The following is a 14,954-nucleotide window of genomic DNA, read 5'->3' on the forward strand; positions in this document are numbered from 1 at the left end:
ATAGGGCATATTCAATTAAAGCAATAAGCAAAGATTTCAAGAAGGAGGTAACACTTCGAAAGGCCTCTATAGATTGGTAGAGACACAGAAAATTTGTGTTTGCCGTTAAAAATTTACATTTTGAATATGTAACCTAGAGTAGAAACGCCTATTGAAAGTGGGTCTCCATTCTCTGATTAATCAGATATATCAAAATTAATGCAAGGAGGTTTGTCACTCACATTAAATGAAGTCCATAGTAATTTTAAGTCTCAGCAATTAACCTGCATCCATATGTCATGCTATTACTATTTTACATAGTGTTAAATATATATTTCATATGATATAAACTTATTTTTACATATTTATATGCATGTATGTGTGAATATAAATATATACATGTATATGTATATAGGGAGAGAGAATTATTGACCTGAAGATCTCCATTGGTCCAAAAGATTTAAGTATTAGATTCACTAAAACATTCTCATATATTATAATACCATTACAACAATGTTCTCCCACATGAAAACTCAAGGACTGTATTACATGATCATTGTACAATGTACTTTGTTATTTTTCCAGACAAAGGAGAGATGAAAGGTGAAAGAGAGACTTTCAGATGCAGAGAATTGCAGGTTGCTTGAAAGATAATTTAAAATAGGAGAGTTTGCAAAAGTTAAATATTAAAAGAGGCAATGGACTACTACTCTGTACCTCTTCTTACCTTTGCTCATAGGCCATGAAAAGGTTAAATTAAAATTTGCAACAGAAGCACCAATTGAATTGATGGCCAGAACCGTAACAGTGTGTGCTTGCTCTGTCCACAGGAAAGTGAATTTAGTGTGATTTCCCACATCTTCTGACCATGTTCCATTGCAGGAAGTATGATGGTTTATCACATATCTCTGAACACTGCACAATGAGTCATTTTTCATCAGGGGCTGTAGTAAATACAGAAATTGATTAGTTTAAGGGCTGCAGTGCTTTTTATACTAACTGAGCTCACATAACTCTCATTCTACATTTCTCATTAGGAGGCAGGGGCCAGATCAGGGCAGGTACTATTACAAGGCTGAGAGGCTGGGGAAATGGATGGGATAGAGTCCGCCTCTGCCACAGTCTCCATGAAGGTATCTGGATGGTTATAGAGCATAGCAAACTTATTTTCCCCTTTTTGAGGTTTTTTTCCTAAGGCCCAGAGAATAAATCATTTGAAGATAATAAAGTAGGGATATGATCAAGCCACTTTTCTACCAAGAAGTTTCACTCTAATTTTAGAGAAATGAAAGACTGATAAGGGGTAGAGAGTTTTCTCATCTAAAAAGCAAACAAGGAATAACCCTCAGACAATGAAAAGCAGCAAGAGGAGCTGTGAAGGTGTTCATCATCATATATTAATCATAGGAAGATTTGTCATTCATTTTCCTTTCCTCTGATATGCTTGGAAGATTCTCTAGAATGTAAGAATGTCTGCAAAGGTTAACGAGCAACAGAGGATATCAAAACAGTGTCTATGGCACCCCAGCATTTCTGTCATATAATTAAAACATATCAGGTCATTAAGGATTCCAATGTAAAATAGGTATCTAGTTCAATTCTATTCTTATGTTCCACAGAGGTTAACAATGTACCCCATTTCCCCAATCAACTTCACCTGTGGCAGGTAAGATTAAATGCTGGCAATCCCTTAAAAAGCCAGAGAAGGCTGGACTGTATATCATAGACTAGAACAGTACATCTCAATTTCTTGCCCGTTAGATGCCTCTAAGGCAGAGAAAAATAAACACATGTACATGTATCCCTGCCAAGAATCATCTGGATAAGTTGGAAGTAAAATTTTAGCAGCCACCCCCAGATAGAAACGTCTCAAAGTTATGTAAATTTTGCATTTTATTTGAAAAATCTATGTCAGTTTTAATGAATACTTTTTTTGGTAACCAACAAGTAAGAGAATGTTAAACTTCCTTACTTTCTGGTACTACAAGATCCTCCAGGCTAATCTCGTGTATTTTCTGCCCCAACCCTAAAATTAGCCATTTCTCTAAATAGCCCTTGTTTCTGTTATTGAACGATGGTATTAGAAATAAGTCTGGGCACATGCCTTACTACTGGATTTTAGGCCCTCTTAGCTTACAAATCATGAAAAGGTACATGCATCCTAAACCAGAATCTATCTATATCTATATTAAGCTAGATATAAGTTCATACTTGTATCCCAAACTCTAATTCATTGCCATATGTATCATCCTGTGCTTGCGTGTAACCTCCCAATCCAACAGTGAGAAATCTGAGTCCCACTGTCCACCATCCATTTACTTGCTTGTCCCCTTCCAGTGTACATGTAGAGCAGTACCATAATTGTTAGCCCATAGCCCTGTGAGAACTACATCAACTAGACTACAGTGCTTATGTACAGTTTCTTTTGCCTTTAGTCCTAAGATCCACACATTTCCAACAACTCCCCTCAAGTTCCAAAGTGGCCTTTTCTCCCACCACCTTTAGTGAAGTTGCTTCATACGCTTATAATACAAGTAGATTCCTTTGTCACAGTCTACAGTCACTCCTGGGATCCTTCAACCTCCTAAATGATTTTTTTTTAATCTACATGCATTAAGATTCACTCTTTGTGCTATGAAGTTCGAGGAGTTTTGGCAGATGCATAGTGCTATACACCCACCATTTCAGAAGTATACAGAATCGTTTCATTTTTGAAGGATATCTTAGTTGCCTCTAATTTGGGGTGATTATAACTAAAGTTGCTTAAACATTCATATGCAAGTTTCTGTGTAGACTTAAGTTTTCAAATCACCTGAGTAAATACCGAGGCTGCAATGTTGCATCATATGGCTGGTAAGGCTACATTTAAATTTGAAAGAAATTACCAAACTGTCTTCCAAAGTGGCTGTCCCATTTTGCATTTCCACCAGCAATGAATAAGAGTTCTTGCTGCCCTGCATGCTCACCAGCAATTTGTATTGTCAGGTTGTTTTTTTTTTTTTTTTTTTTAGCCATTCTAATAGGTGTGGAGTTGTATCTTGTTTTAATTTGCAACTCTTTGGTGATGAATGATGTTGAACATCTTTTAATATTCATATTTGTCATCTGTATATCTACTTTGGTTAGGTTTTTCTTCAGATACTTGGTTTTTTTTTTTTTTTTCATTTTAATTGAGTTGTTCTCCTACTGTTGAATCTTAAAGATTTCTTTGTGTAATTTGGTTATAAGTCCTTTATCAGATGTGTGTTTTTGCAAATATTTTCACCCAGTCTGTGCCTTACCTTTTCATCCTCTTAACAGTCTTTCCCAGATCAGAAGTTTTTAATTTTTTTTTTGAAAATCAATTTATTTATTTTTTTCTTTTTTTTATTATTATTATACTTTAAGTTCTAGGGTACATGTGCATAATGTGCAGGTTTGTTACATATGTATACTTGTGCCATGTTGGTGTGCTGCACCCATCAACTCGTCAGCATCCATCAACTCGTCATTTACATCAAGTATAACTCCCAATGCAATCCCTCCCCCCTGCCCCCTCCCCATGATAGCCCCCGGTATGTGATGTTCCCCTTCCCGAGTCCAGGTGATCTCATTGTTCAGTTCCCACCTATGAGTGAGAACATGCGGTGTTTGGTTTTCTGTTCTTGCGATAGTTTGCTGAGAATGATGGTTTCCAGCTGCATCCATGTCCCTACAAAGGACACAAACTCATCCTTTTTTATGGCTGCATAGTATTCCATGGTGTATATGTGCCACATTTTCTTAATCCAGTCTGTCACTGATGGACATTGGGTTGATTCCAAGTCTTTGCTATTGTGAATAGAAGTTTTTAATTTTAATAAAGTCAAACTTACCAGTACTCAAAACTTAAAATAAAAAACCCCACAATGATGGGGGCATGTCAAAGGAACATGAGTCAATTAAAAGAGCTCCCAATGACTGAAGCAGGAATATTTTGAGCAACAAAATAAAGTAGTATTGGATTATGACCCAAGTCTAAAATAAATGTTCATTGTCCATACTAATATAAATAAATGATTGACTAAATAAATAAATTAATGTGAGAGGACAGACAAATCTCCCATGCAGAAGAACACTAAATAATGTGTGTAGGTCCTCTACTTTCAAGTAGGTGGAACATAGCTCCTACTCCTTAAGCATGGGGACTTCATTTTTAAAACTAAAATGGAGAAAGGAGAAAAAAGAGTAACTTTCCAATGGGAAACCAGACAACACTACCTCAGCCAGACGAGTAAGGTGAACATCAACCATGATGAGTCACATTGGTAGAATGTATCCTTAATATGATGTGATGGAATGGCATTTTACATCTGCGATCTTCCTCCCCCAAACCCGTAACCCTAATCTAATCATGAGAAAACATTAGACAAAACCCGTTTGATGGAGATTCTACAAAATACCTGACCAGTACTTCTCAATTGTGTGAAGTTCATAAAAACAAAGAAGGTCTAAGAAACTTTTACAACCAGGAGAAGCATAAGGAGGTATGACTACTAAAAGTAATCTGCTATCCTGGATGGAATCCTGAACCAGAAAAAGAACATTTGGTATAAGCTAAGGAAATTTGGATTTGAAATAAATTACAGATGAGTTAATGACGACATATCAATCTTGCTTAATTAATTGTAACAAATGTATCACACTAGTGTAAGATGTTAATACTAGAGAAAACTTGGTGTGGGAATACATAGGAATTCTCTGTACTATCTTTGCCATCTTTTTGTAACTCTAAAACTGCCTTAACATAAAGTTTAATATTTCTGAAATGCCAGAGAAATGATTTTTTTAAGTGCCATACTTATCCTGTGGCCTTGTGGCTTACTCCTTAAGCAAATCTTATCCCAGTTTAAGAAGCATAGACTTGGAGAACTGTAATCATTGAACTATTATCTCAGTTTAGGAAACCACAACAAAACAGCACAAAACAAAATTAATGAAAGGCAATTTGATTAATATAAGGCACTCAAGTTTCTGCAAAGATGGTAGATTAGCAAGGGTACTGTCTCCCTCCCACACATCATCCTTAAAGAAACCACAGAGCTTTGATGTCCAAAAAGACAGCCACTGGCCACTTGCACCCATTTAAATTTAAATTAATTAAAATTAAATAAACTTTAAAATTCAGTTCCTGAGTCACACTAGGCACATTTCAAGTGCTTAATAACCATGTGTGGCTAGTGGCTACTATATTGGACAATGCAGATATAAACCATTTTCATCATTACAGAAACTTCTATTGGCAGCACTGCTGAGGAAATGTGGAATTCATGATACGAGGAAAATATAAGAACTGTCTGGAGAAAGACAACTGTTTTGTCCTAGAGTATGTTGCGATGGGAGAGGGTAGCTATAGCCTAGGCCAAAGGGCTGTTGACTACAGCTCTGAAAGGATAAATCAAAGATAAAGAAAAGCTACTTAAATTCTGCTCAAAGCTGGCCCTACCACAAACATAGGAACATCACTGCCTGTCCCTCACTGTAGAAACTTGCAGATATCTGGAGCACTCCCATGGAGATAAAACCAAAAATATGAGAAAAATAATCTGTCGGGCAAGCCTGTTGTTTCTTATTCAGCAGTGCCCCCTTCCACGGTGGGTTCAACTGCCCACTCAGTCTCTCAGAGTACAGGCCCTGAATTCCCCAAGAGGTGGAGATATGTATGAAATGTTCAGAATACAATAAATGTCTCATAAATGTCTGTCAGTTCTTAACGCTAACTTTAAGTCTGAAATATTAAAATGTGTTGAAGGAATTGTTTGCTAGAAAAAGAAAAGAGAGCAATAAAAAAAGAAACTAAATTTTTTAAAGACAGCAATAATAAAAGAAATGAAATAAGATAAAATCATAAAAAATTATTTTAAGAAGTATTGAAATGGAAAAGTTTAGAAATTGCATTGATTATTAACCAAATGAAATTATAGAGTAACTGGATTTAGAAACCAAATGAACATAAATTCTTATATACCACAACTTTTACATAGGCTTTGGTCTTTCATCAGGAAACCATTTTCAAACGTGTGCTCATTCAACTTGGGTATTAAACTTACAATTCACATTTGGAGTGACAGAAATACTATTTGACTTCATGTGTTGTATTCCCAAATCAATCTTAAATTTGGCATTTACGGACCAAATAAACTATTCACTTGAAATAGAAACCAATTCATTTGGGAGAGGATACTTTGAAAATTACTAGACTACACAGCTATCATATATGGGAATATCCACTGTTTATATGCCATCGCATAAATGGAATACTCTGTCATGTGTTAGATGCTCTTGGGGTTTGTGGGGAAGGTGACATTTACACTGTTCAGAATTAAACATGAATACAATTTTTAGACTACAAGAAACATTACGTATCATCTAGTTCAATCTTACATTTACACAGATGAGAAAACTGAGGCCCAAAGAGTCTAAGTAACTTTGCCAAAATAGTACTGACATAACTACAGTACGTGAAGCTGAGAAGAAAATGAAAGTCTCCTAACACTATGCCAGTGCTTCAGCCACTGTACATCTTAGCTCTCTGCAAATACATCTCATAAATGAAATGAAAATACAGGATTGCTGAGCTTTCCAAAGATTAATAACAGGATTATGGACCATGAAGTAAATTTTTTAAGAGTATAAAAATACAATTTAAGAATAACGTTAAAATTGGGAATACCTTCCAAAGTAAAGTCACATTTTTCTCCTTTTTCATAGTATCTCCATTAATTATTCTCCAAAACTCAGGTCCTCTCATAGGAACTGCAAAACGACAAATTGTGTGTATGTTTTTGAAGGAAACTTTTTCAGCCATATTTGAAGCATACACTTATGTACTTTCAAAACACATTTACAAAATCTCTGCAGACCTTTTATATCCATGACAACTGTGTAGGCTGGATTGCTCCAATTACTCCAAAGTCCCAATCCATCTGACCTCTTACAGCGCACCTGAACAGCATAAACTGCACAGAAGTCTGGAACTGGGAGACTGACAGATTTTGATTTTGCATCATAAACGTCATACATCTATAAAATAAGTCAAAGCATTAGATTGCTCATTACCAACACATATGTATCTAAAGGGCCCTGAAGTACATTTATTTTAAATTTTAACACTATTCCAAAATTAAGAGAACTGATTCTGTGTTTTCTGACTTCAGAAATAGTCACAATTAGGCGAGGATTGTAAACTCCTTCAAGTCAAGGATTTTCTTATTTATCTTGTCACACCCTTGCTAATGACAAGATTTTGAACTGGTTTACTCGCAACCTTGTTTCCCAAATACTCTCTTATCCTACTACTAATCCCTGTCCACTAATCCTCTACCCACAAAGACGTTCTAAGAATTTAAACCTATTGGTTAGATAGGACCGACTGTAGCAAATCGCTGATATTCAGTATCCTTCAATAGCAGCTAAACTGTCACATTTGTTTTAGTTGATATCATTGTGATCTAATGATATAATAAGGGTTTCTGATATTTCTAGGTCTTTGCAGGCTGCCATCACAAAGCTGATGTGAAATGCCATCATAGGCACCCTTGCCACTATGGGAATGATTCTGTTTGTTTGAAAAGCAGCTTCTCCCAAAATGCATTCCATCAAACATGTATGTACTAAAAGACATTAACAGATGTTAGAGAAACAACAGTTCCTTGGAAAAAACTAGTTTGGGGAACATGAAATGAAATAAGGTCACAAATTTTTCTTTAATGAAGGACCTCTCCAAACCTTGAATATGTAATATGTATACTGTGACTACACAAGGAAGATACAGTGATACAGGGTTTCCTAAACTGATTTAACCATTTAATCTTTTTCTAAGGAACATAATATAAGACCTGTGTTCTATAAAACACACTTCAGGGAATGATGGATTTCAGGAAACTTTGTTCTTTAAAAAGGTTAGACTTAGGCAAATCTATTTAATGAAAATAGCTACAGAATACAAGAGAATGTACTTTTATGCCAATAAAATTAATCTAATGCAATTGAACTCTTAAATATTATAAAAATAGCATTTAATGAGGAAAGCTGAAGTTCTAAGTAAAAGGTACCTTCCATTGTATTTCTTTTCCACTCAAACCATAGCGAATCTGGAATTGAAGGTTATTCTCTGGAAAGACTGGCTTTTCCCAAGATATTTTCAATAATCCAATGTTTTTAATAATTTCTGCTTTCACACTGGATGGAGGCAGTGGCTTCACTAGAAATTTTTAAAACAGTTTTACGTGATGGTAATTTAAATAGTAATAATGCCTAAAAACATTGTGTTATATTTTCATACCTCTATATTCATCAAGCAATATCTTCTTCATAACTTTCTCACTCATTATCTCAATTGTTTCCCTATTACTTTATGTGATATATTAAAAGAGGGATTTATCACTATTTTGCAAATAAAGACTTGACTGAAAAAAGTCAATACATTATCCATGTTACTCAGCAAGCTAACAGTAGTACCTGATTAGAAATTGAACCATTGGCTCTGCATGCAAAACACACCACGCTGAACCCATGCTAAATATCAATAACAAACGGTTCTCCATTGAACTTTAATTAAAGGCAAAAAAAAAAAAAAAAAAAAACCATGGACTGCATCAACTTCCACGTGTGAGTGTGAAACTCTTATGCTGATGTGTATCATTAAATATTTCTAGATCAAGGTCAGAGATAGTATCTCAGAGCAAAGCCTTGGTTTTCTATAATCTGAGGGAAACAGGCTTTTAACGGGCAGTAATAGAGGCAAAGATGATCTGAATAGCAAGTGATTTTTAAAATAGATTCATATATATATATGAATCTATTATATATATATGAATCTATTTTAAATATATATATATACACACACACACATATATATATATATAAGCAAGTCATGTAGGCATAATGTAAAAATCACAGAAATGCAAAGAAAAAGGTTATCTTCCCTGTTTTCCTATCACCTTTTTATGATGCTGCTTTCAGAGCTAAAGTAAAAACTTTAGCTTAGGCTTAGATTCACTACGTAAGTTTTCCCCAAGTTCTTAATTTTTAACTTTGAGGGCCACTCTTTCTGATGACAATATGGAAATGTGGCATATTTTAAACTAAAAGCCTGAAAGCCCAAGCATAACAGTGCGTCTCTGAAGCCCTAACTCTGTTATGACTCCAAGCATCAATTTTATGATGCATACTACATTTACATTGTCATGTCTTGATTATCTGTACTAAGATTGGAGGATTCCATTTAGAGGACATATATTCAGTTGGTATGCCAAAACAGTTGTTAAAAATGTTAAGTACATCCATACCAACTGGTAAAGAGCTGCTCTCCTGAGGAACATCTCCTCCAGAACTGCTCAGACTGGATGCCCTCCACACCTGCCCATGACCCAGAACCTAAAAGGTCTATGCCCGGTACAGCAGAGGCCTCCGGGATTGTAGTTGGAATGGCCCTCCTCTTGGTCATTATTTTGACAGTCACCCCTTCCAATGGACAATCCAAAGTGAGAGATGGCCGTTGGCTGGAGTATGCAGAAAACAACTGCAGTAGCAAAAAGGGAAGCCAAAGGGCTAATGTATGAAACCATCCAACCAAACAACCACCACCAACAAAAAGAAACCTAAATAACCCAAACCATAACTAAGGCCAAATGTAGACACTCTGTGTAAGAAAAATTAAGAGAGTTCCAGGGTTTACCTTCTTGATTTATTTCCCCATGTCTTATAAACCATACTACTGTTATGATTCACAGGGAAATCGTAACACCTGGATTGGCACAATATGGGTGTTTATTATTCTCTTGCTCCAAGTCTCACTTGCTAAAAACCAACACTGTGTAAAGGTATAGACTCCCTTTCATACGGTATTTTAAAATCATTTTTAAGCAATCAACAATAGTAGTTTTTACTGTTGAAAACAAAAATACCTAAACTTTTTCCTTCGTGTAAAGTTTGTCATGATGATTCAATTCTTCATAGACCAAAAAGGCACTCTCCACCAACCCAGCAAGATGATATATACTGTATTTCACCTCTTGATCATTTCTTGTCAGGAAAGGAAGTATCAATACTCAAGACACTGTACGAGGTTAAATCTGTGTTTGCAATTAACTGAATCATATGAAGCGTATCATTTCTGCAGACTGGCAATGAATATCCAGTCTGCAGAAAGGATATGCCTGAAGTTACATGATTCCCTCAATACCCACGCTGGGAAGGTATGGGCAGCTGTCTACATTTTATGGATGGCAAAACAGACACAGAGTGCCTATGTGGCTAGTGCAGATTTAAAGGCTAGTAATAGGTGGAGTTGGCATTTGGATCCCAACATTGAGTTTCCACATTACCTTCTAGTACTAAGTAGGCAATATAAGCCCAACCTAAACTCGTTATTTTAGTTTTGAAAAGGATAACACCAAAGGTTATTCAGGTAACATATGTTACTGAATCCATGCTGCATTTGTCATGTCTTATAAGTGAGTGTGTTATTATCTGTGCATGTTTGGGGGAGTGTAGGAGGGTTCCTTGCTATCCTAGGATATTAAGTATCACTGCAGTAAAAAATCACTTAAATGGAATTAAACAGTGGGGAGAGAATTCATTGGGACTTTATATAGAAAAAGAAATCTAATAATTAAAACAATCTTATTCTGTATTTTTTGGATATAGGTTTTAATTCAAATGTGTATTAATTAATTGAAAAACAATGACTCAAATATTGATTTTTGGCATAATCCCCCAACTAAATAGCATATATTAATATTTTTATGGAACATTATTCTAACGTGTTTCCTACTGAGGAATATTTTATTTGAGGGGAAAATTCACTGAAAATCCCAGTTTTGTTTTTGTTTTCAGATATCTTATATTGAAAACAAACATCCTCCTTAGTTATACATACATAACAGCACCAAAAGGTGTTTTTTCATTCCTGTTGCACAATCATTTCTCAGATATTTCACAATGAACTTGAAAGAATATATCACATTTTCCAAGGACTCTCTTAATATCTTTGAAATCAAAAGTTTTTTTTGAAAAGAATGTTTAAAATATAATGTATGTCATCGTTGTCTATTTCCTCCACTTCAATTTAGCTATTTTAAATGCTTCTGTGCCCTACATATCCTCACAAATTAAAGGCTTGAGTTATGAGTACTCAGATTACTGAGACCCTCAGAATATTCAAATCAAACCTTTGGAGTAAAAATACTGCATGTTTTCATAACTACACTGGAACAAAAACGTAAAATAATGCCTTATTTAGAAAAACATTACTAAAATTCATTCATAAAGACCCATGTATTTCATCTAATAGTGTGCAGAAAATATTCCTATTGCTTAAAAAAGTCTACTATAAATAATTTGAAATGAATTCAAAAGTGTAAAACTTCCTAAGGCTGATTTTCTCAATACCACTGTAAACAGGAACAATTTTCTTTTCAAAATCTAATGTGATTAGAAAATGGCAAAATATAACATTAAACCTGCATCAATCTGCATACAAATCTGCTAACACAAATGAAGACACAACACAGCTTGACATACCCACAGAATCAGGAAGGACACATGTCGGTGGAGAGTCAAGTGAACCTAGAGGGTGATTGATCCTAATCCACATTGTATAGCCAGATAATAGAAAGATTGGCTGGAAAACGCATTCATAAAAACCATCGCTCTGCAAATAGCAATCTTTAGGCTTAGATATGGGATGAATAGATGGAATATCAAAACAGTAAAGGCTGCTCCTTTAAAAGATACAAAAATAGTCAATTAGCATACATTAATAAAAGTAACAAGAAGATACCTGAGAATTCTGATTTGTTGTTTAAAACAGCAGTCGCCAACCTTTTTGGCACCAGGGACCGGTTTCACGGGAAACAACTTTTCCACAAATGGGGATGGGAAATGGTTCAGGATTTCCGGACGAAACTGTTCCACTTCCGATCACCAGGTATTAGAGTCTCATAAGGAGCGCATGCCCAGTTCACAATAGGGTTCTGCTCCTCTAAGAATCTAATGCCACTGCTGATCTGACAGGAGGCGGAGCACAGGTGGTAATGCTGCTCTCTTACCTCCTGCTGTGTGGCCGGGTTCCTAAGAGGCCACAGACAGGTACCGCTCCGTGGCCCGGGGACTGGGGATCCCAGGTTTAAAAGGCAGGCAGGAGGCCCGGTGCGGTGGCTCATGCCTGTAATTCCAGCACTTTGGAAGGCTGAGGCAGGCCGATCACTTGAGCCCAGAAGTTCTAGACCAGCCTGGGCAACATGGTGAAACCCCGTCTCTATAAATGCGCGTCTGTAGTCCTGGCTACTTGGGAAGCTGAGACAGTAAAATCACTTGAACCCGGAGGCGGAGGTTGCAGTGAACTGGGATGGTACCACTGCACTGCAGCCTGGGCGACACAGGGAGACTGTCTCAAAAATAAAATTAAATTAAATTAAATTAAAATAATTAAATAAAATACAGACAGTTGCACTCCATCTAAAACAATAGATGTTCTTATTAGAAAGGCATTTTTTAAATTTTTCCCAGCTATATTCCAGTTCTATATCTTTCCACAGAAACTGACAGTAACTCTTATTAAATATTTCATTAGACACTAAGTAGGGATGCAAATGAAATAAATGCTCTAAAAAGGAGAAAATGATCCAGTTAGAGACAGAACTTAAAAACAATTTGCAAATTAAACTAACACTATATATTAGTGTGAGAATATTTAAAATATAGATGAAAGTAGTCATGGAACATTCCTGAGGTGGCAAGGAAGGCAAATTCCTCACACTTTAAAGAAAGAATTAAATTTCATCACAAATCCGTGATGAATATAATTTTCTAATTCAAATTAATACAAATTAATATAATACCAACTTCAGATATGTATGTGAATTATATAACCACGTACATTCCTCATCTTCTCAGAGACAAAAATTTTTTAAAAATTGTATAACTGAGTCCTAGACAACACTCCACCTCAGAACCCATAAAGCAAGGGTGTCCAATTTTTCGGCTTCCCTAGGCAGCACTGGAAGAAGAACTGTCTTGGGCCACACATAAAATACACTAACGATAGCTGATGAACCAAAAAAAAAAAAAGTCGCAAGAAAAATCTCACAATGTTTTCAGAAAGTTTATAAATTTGTGTTGGGCCGCATTCAAAGCCATCCTGGTCCACATGGGGCCCCGGGCCATGGGCTGGAAAAACTTGCCATAAACTCTTTTTCCTCTGGTTTGAAATAACTTCTTGGGCCAATGTTTGCTCTGAATACTATATTTAAATGGCTAAAGTAGCAATTAGTCTTTCCAAAGAGATGAGAGGAAGTTAGAAAAAGCTAAAAAAATCGATATTCTTCTGTCATTTTCTATTTTCTATACCACTTCTTTTTCTTGTCTTCTCAAAATTACAATCATGAATGTGTGTGTGTGTGTGTGTGTGTGTGTGTGTGTGTGTGTGTGTGTGAATAAATGATGGTGCATGGACAAAAATGAAAATGAGGAGTGAGGGGTCATCTGGGGGTAGAAAATAAGAACAAAGTAGAAAAGCACAGTACCAGCACACTTAGAATCAAAAAGTTGGCATCATTACCATCGTGACAGCAAAAACAATATATTGAATATTTACAAGGAGAAATTATATCACGTGATTATAATTAGGTGAAATATGTTGTTAACTCTCACAGAAACATTGTAAGTCCTATTAGTCTCTCTGTTTTTACAGACAAAGAAATTGAGACTTAGGGAAGTTAAGAAACTCACGCAAGTAAAGGTAGTTTCCTGGTTATTCTGTAAATGTTAAGAGAAACGAGGCATGGGGCTTAATATAATAGGTTTTCACAAATACCTTTCTAATGTGAAGATGCCATGAAAACAAGGTAAAGACAGATTATAAAAGTAAAATTTCATATCACAAACATTCTACTGATTTTAAAATATACATATTAGGTAGAATGAAGGCAGCTATTTGAGAAATGTATGAATTGTCACATTTTTTTCCTAATACTACATAAGAAGAGACTGGCAGCATTAGGAATAGACTTCAGATCACAGTATTGGAGAGAAGGGATTTATTTTTCTAGTTGAAAATTTATATTTTAAGAATAAATGAGTATGTTATACAAATTGAAAGTCTCCACTACAAATAAAAATACAAATTGGGACACAGTGTTTAACAGCAGTATATTTACTTGAATACTACTATGGGATATTTTAAAAATCTATCATCTGATTAAGGGTGGTATCATTTTAGATAAAATGATTTTAGAGAGAAAGGGACCACTATAAGATGATACCTTGAATTCTTTTTAAAACATAGAAGAGTAAAAATAAACAAATACAAATTACTTCTTATTAGAACACATTACCCTTTACTAACCATAAGTATTTATTTCCTAAATAACCTCAGTTAGTTCTAAAAACCATTCATATTATCTCCTATAATCTGCTTCTACCTCTTTTTTTCCAAAACAATCTTTAACCAAATGATATGAAACTTTTATAATCTTTCACATTCTCCTCTAGTCAACTCTCTAAGTCAAGTTAAAACATACACAAACTACATTTTCTTGTTTCATTCAAGAGTTAAAATATAAATTATACAGAATTGGTTGATTTTCAGAAAAGATAATTTGAAGTAAAAACAAATTACAATTTTTTAACCTCAGGTGTGAATATTTTTCAAGAATCACCAATGTATATAATCCCTCAAAAATTTCCTGATTAATTATATTATACTTTCCTCTTTCAGGAAGCAAATAATCTGTAAGACTACTGTTGTAATATTTCTACAGAAAAATTTTATCTCACCATACCCACAGAAAAATGAAACACCAAAAATAATACATACCTACGATACCTCAATTGCAAAGTGCTTCCCGCAAGTGACTGGATTGTATTGGTTGACCATCTGCAAGTCATTTTAGTTAAGTGCCCATCAGTTTCACATGAGATATTGATATTGACATCTATTTGAAACACATTAA

At 35.1% G+C, this 14,954-nt stretch overlaps 1 protein-coding gene across 13 annotated transcripts in view; it reads right to left on the reverse strand.

The window, feature by feature from the left end:
- LEPR (leptin receptor) overlaps positions 1-14,954 on the reverse strand; it is a 98,236-nt gene that overhangs the window by 17,875 nt on the left and 65,407 nt on the right. For all 13 annotated transcript variants that reach the window (XM_015141353.3, XM_077991108.1, XM_077991199.1 and 10 more), the window contains 6 exon segments: positions 14,819-14,936; positions 11,524-11,723; positions 8,052-8,200; positions 6,861-7,020; positions 6,671-6,753; positions 707-923 (listed from right to left, as the gene is read on the reverse strand). In XM_015141353.3, coding sequence (XP_014996839.3) covers positions 707-923; positions 6,671-6,753; positions 6,861-7,020; positions 8,052-8,200; positions 11,524-11,723; positions 14,819-14,936 — 927 coding nt within the window.

Source organism: Macaca mulatta, chromosome 1 (assembly GCF_049350105.2).
Source record: "Macaca mulatta isolate MMU2019108-1 chromosome 1, T2T-MMU8v2.0, whole genome shotgun sequence".
In the NCBI taxonomy this organism is placed as follows: Eukaryota; Metazoa; Chordata; class Mammalia; order Primates; family Cercopithecidae; genus Macaca; species Macaca mulatta.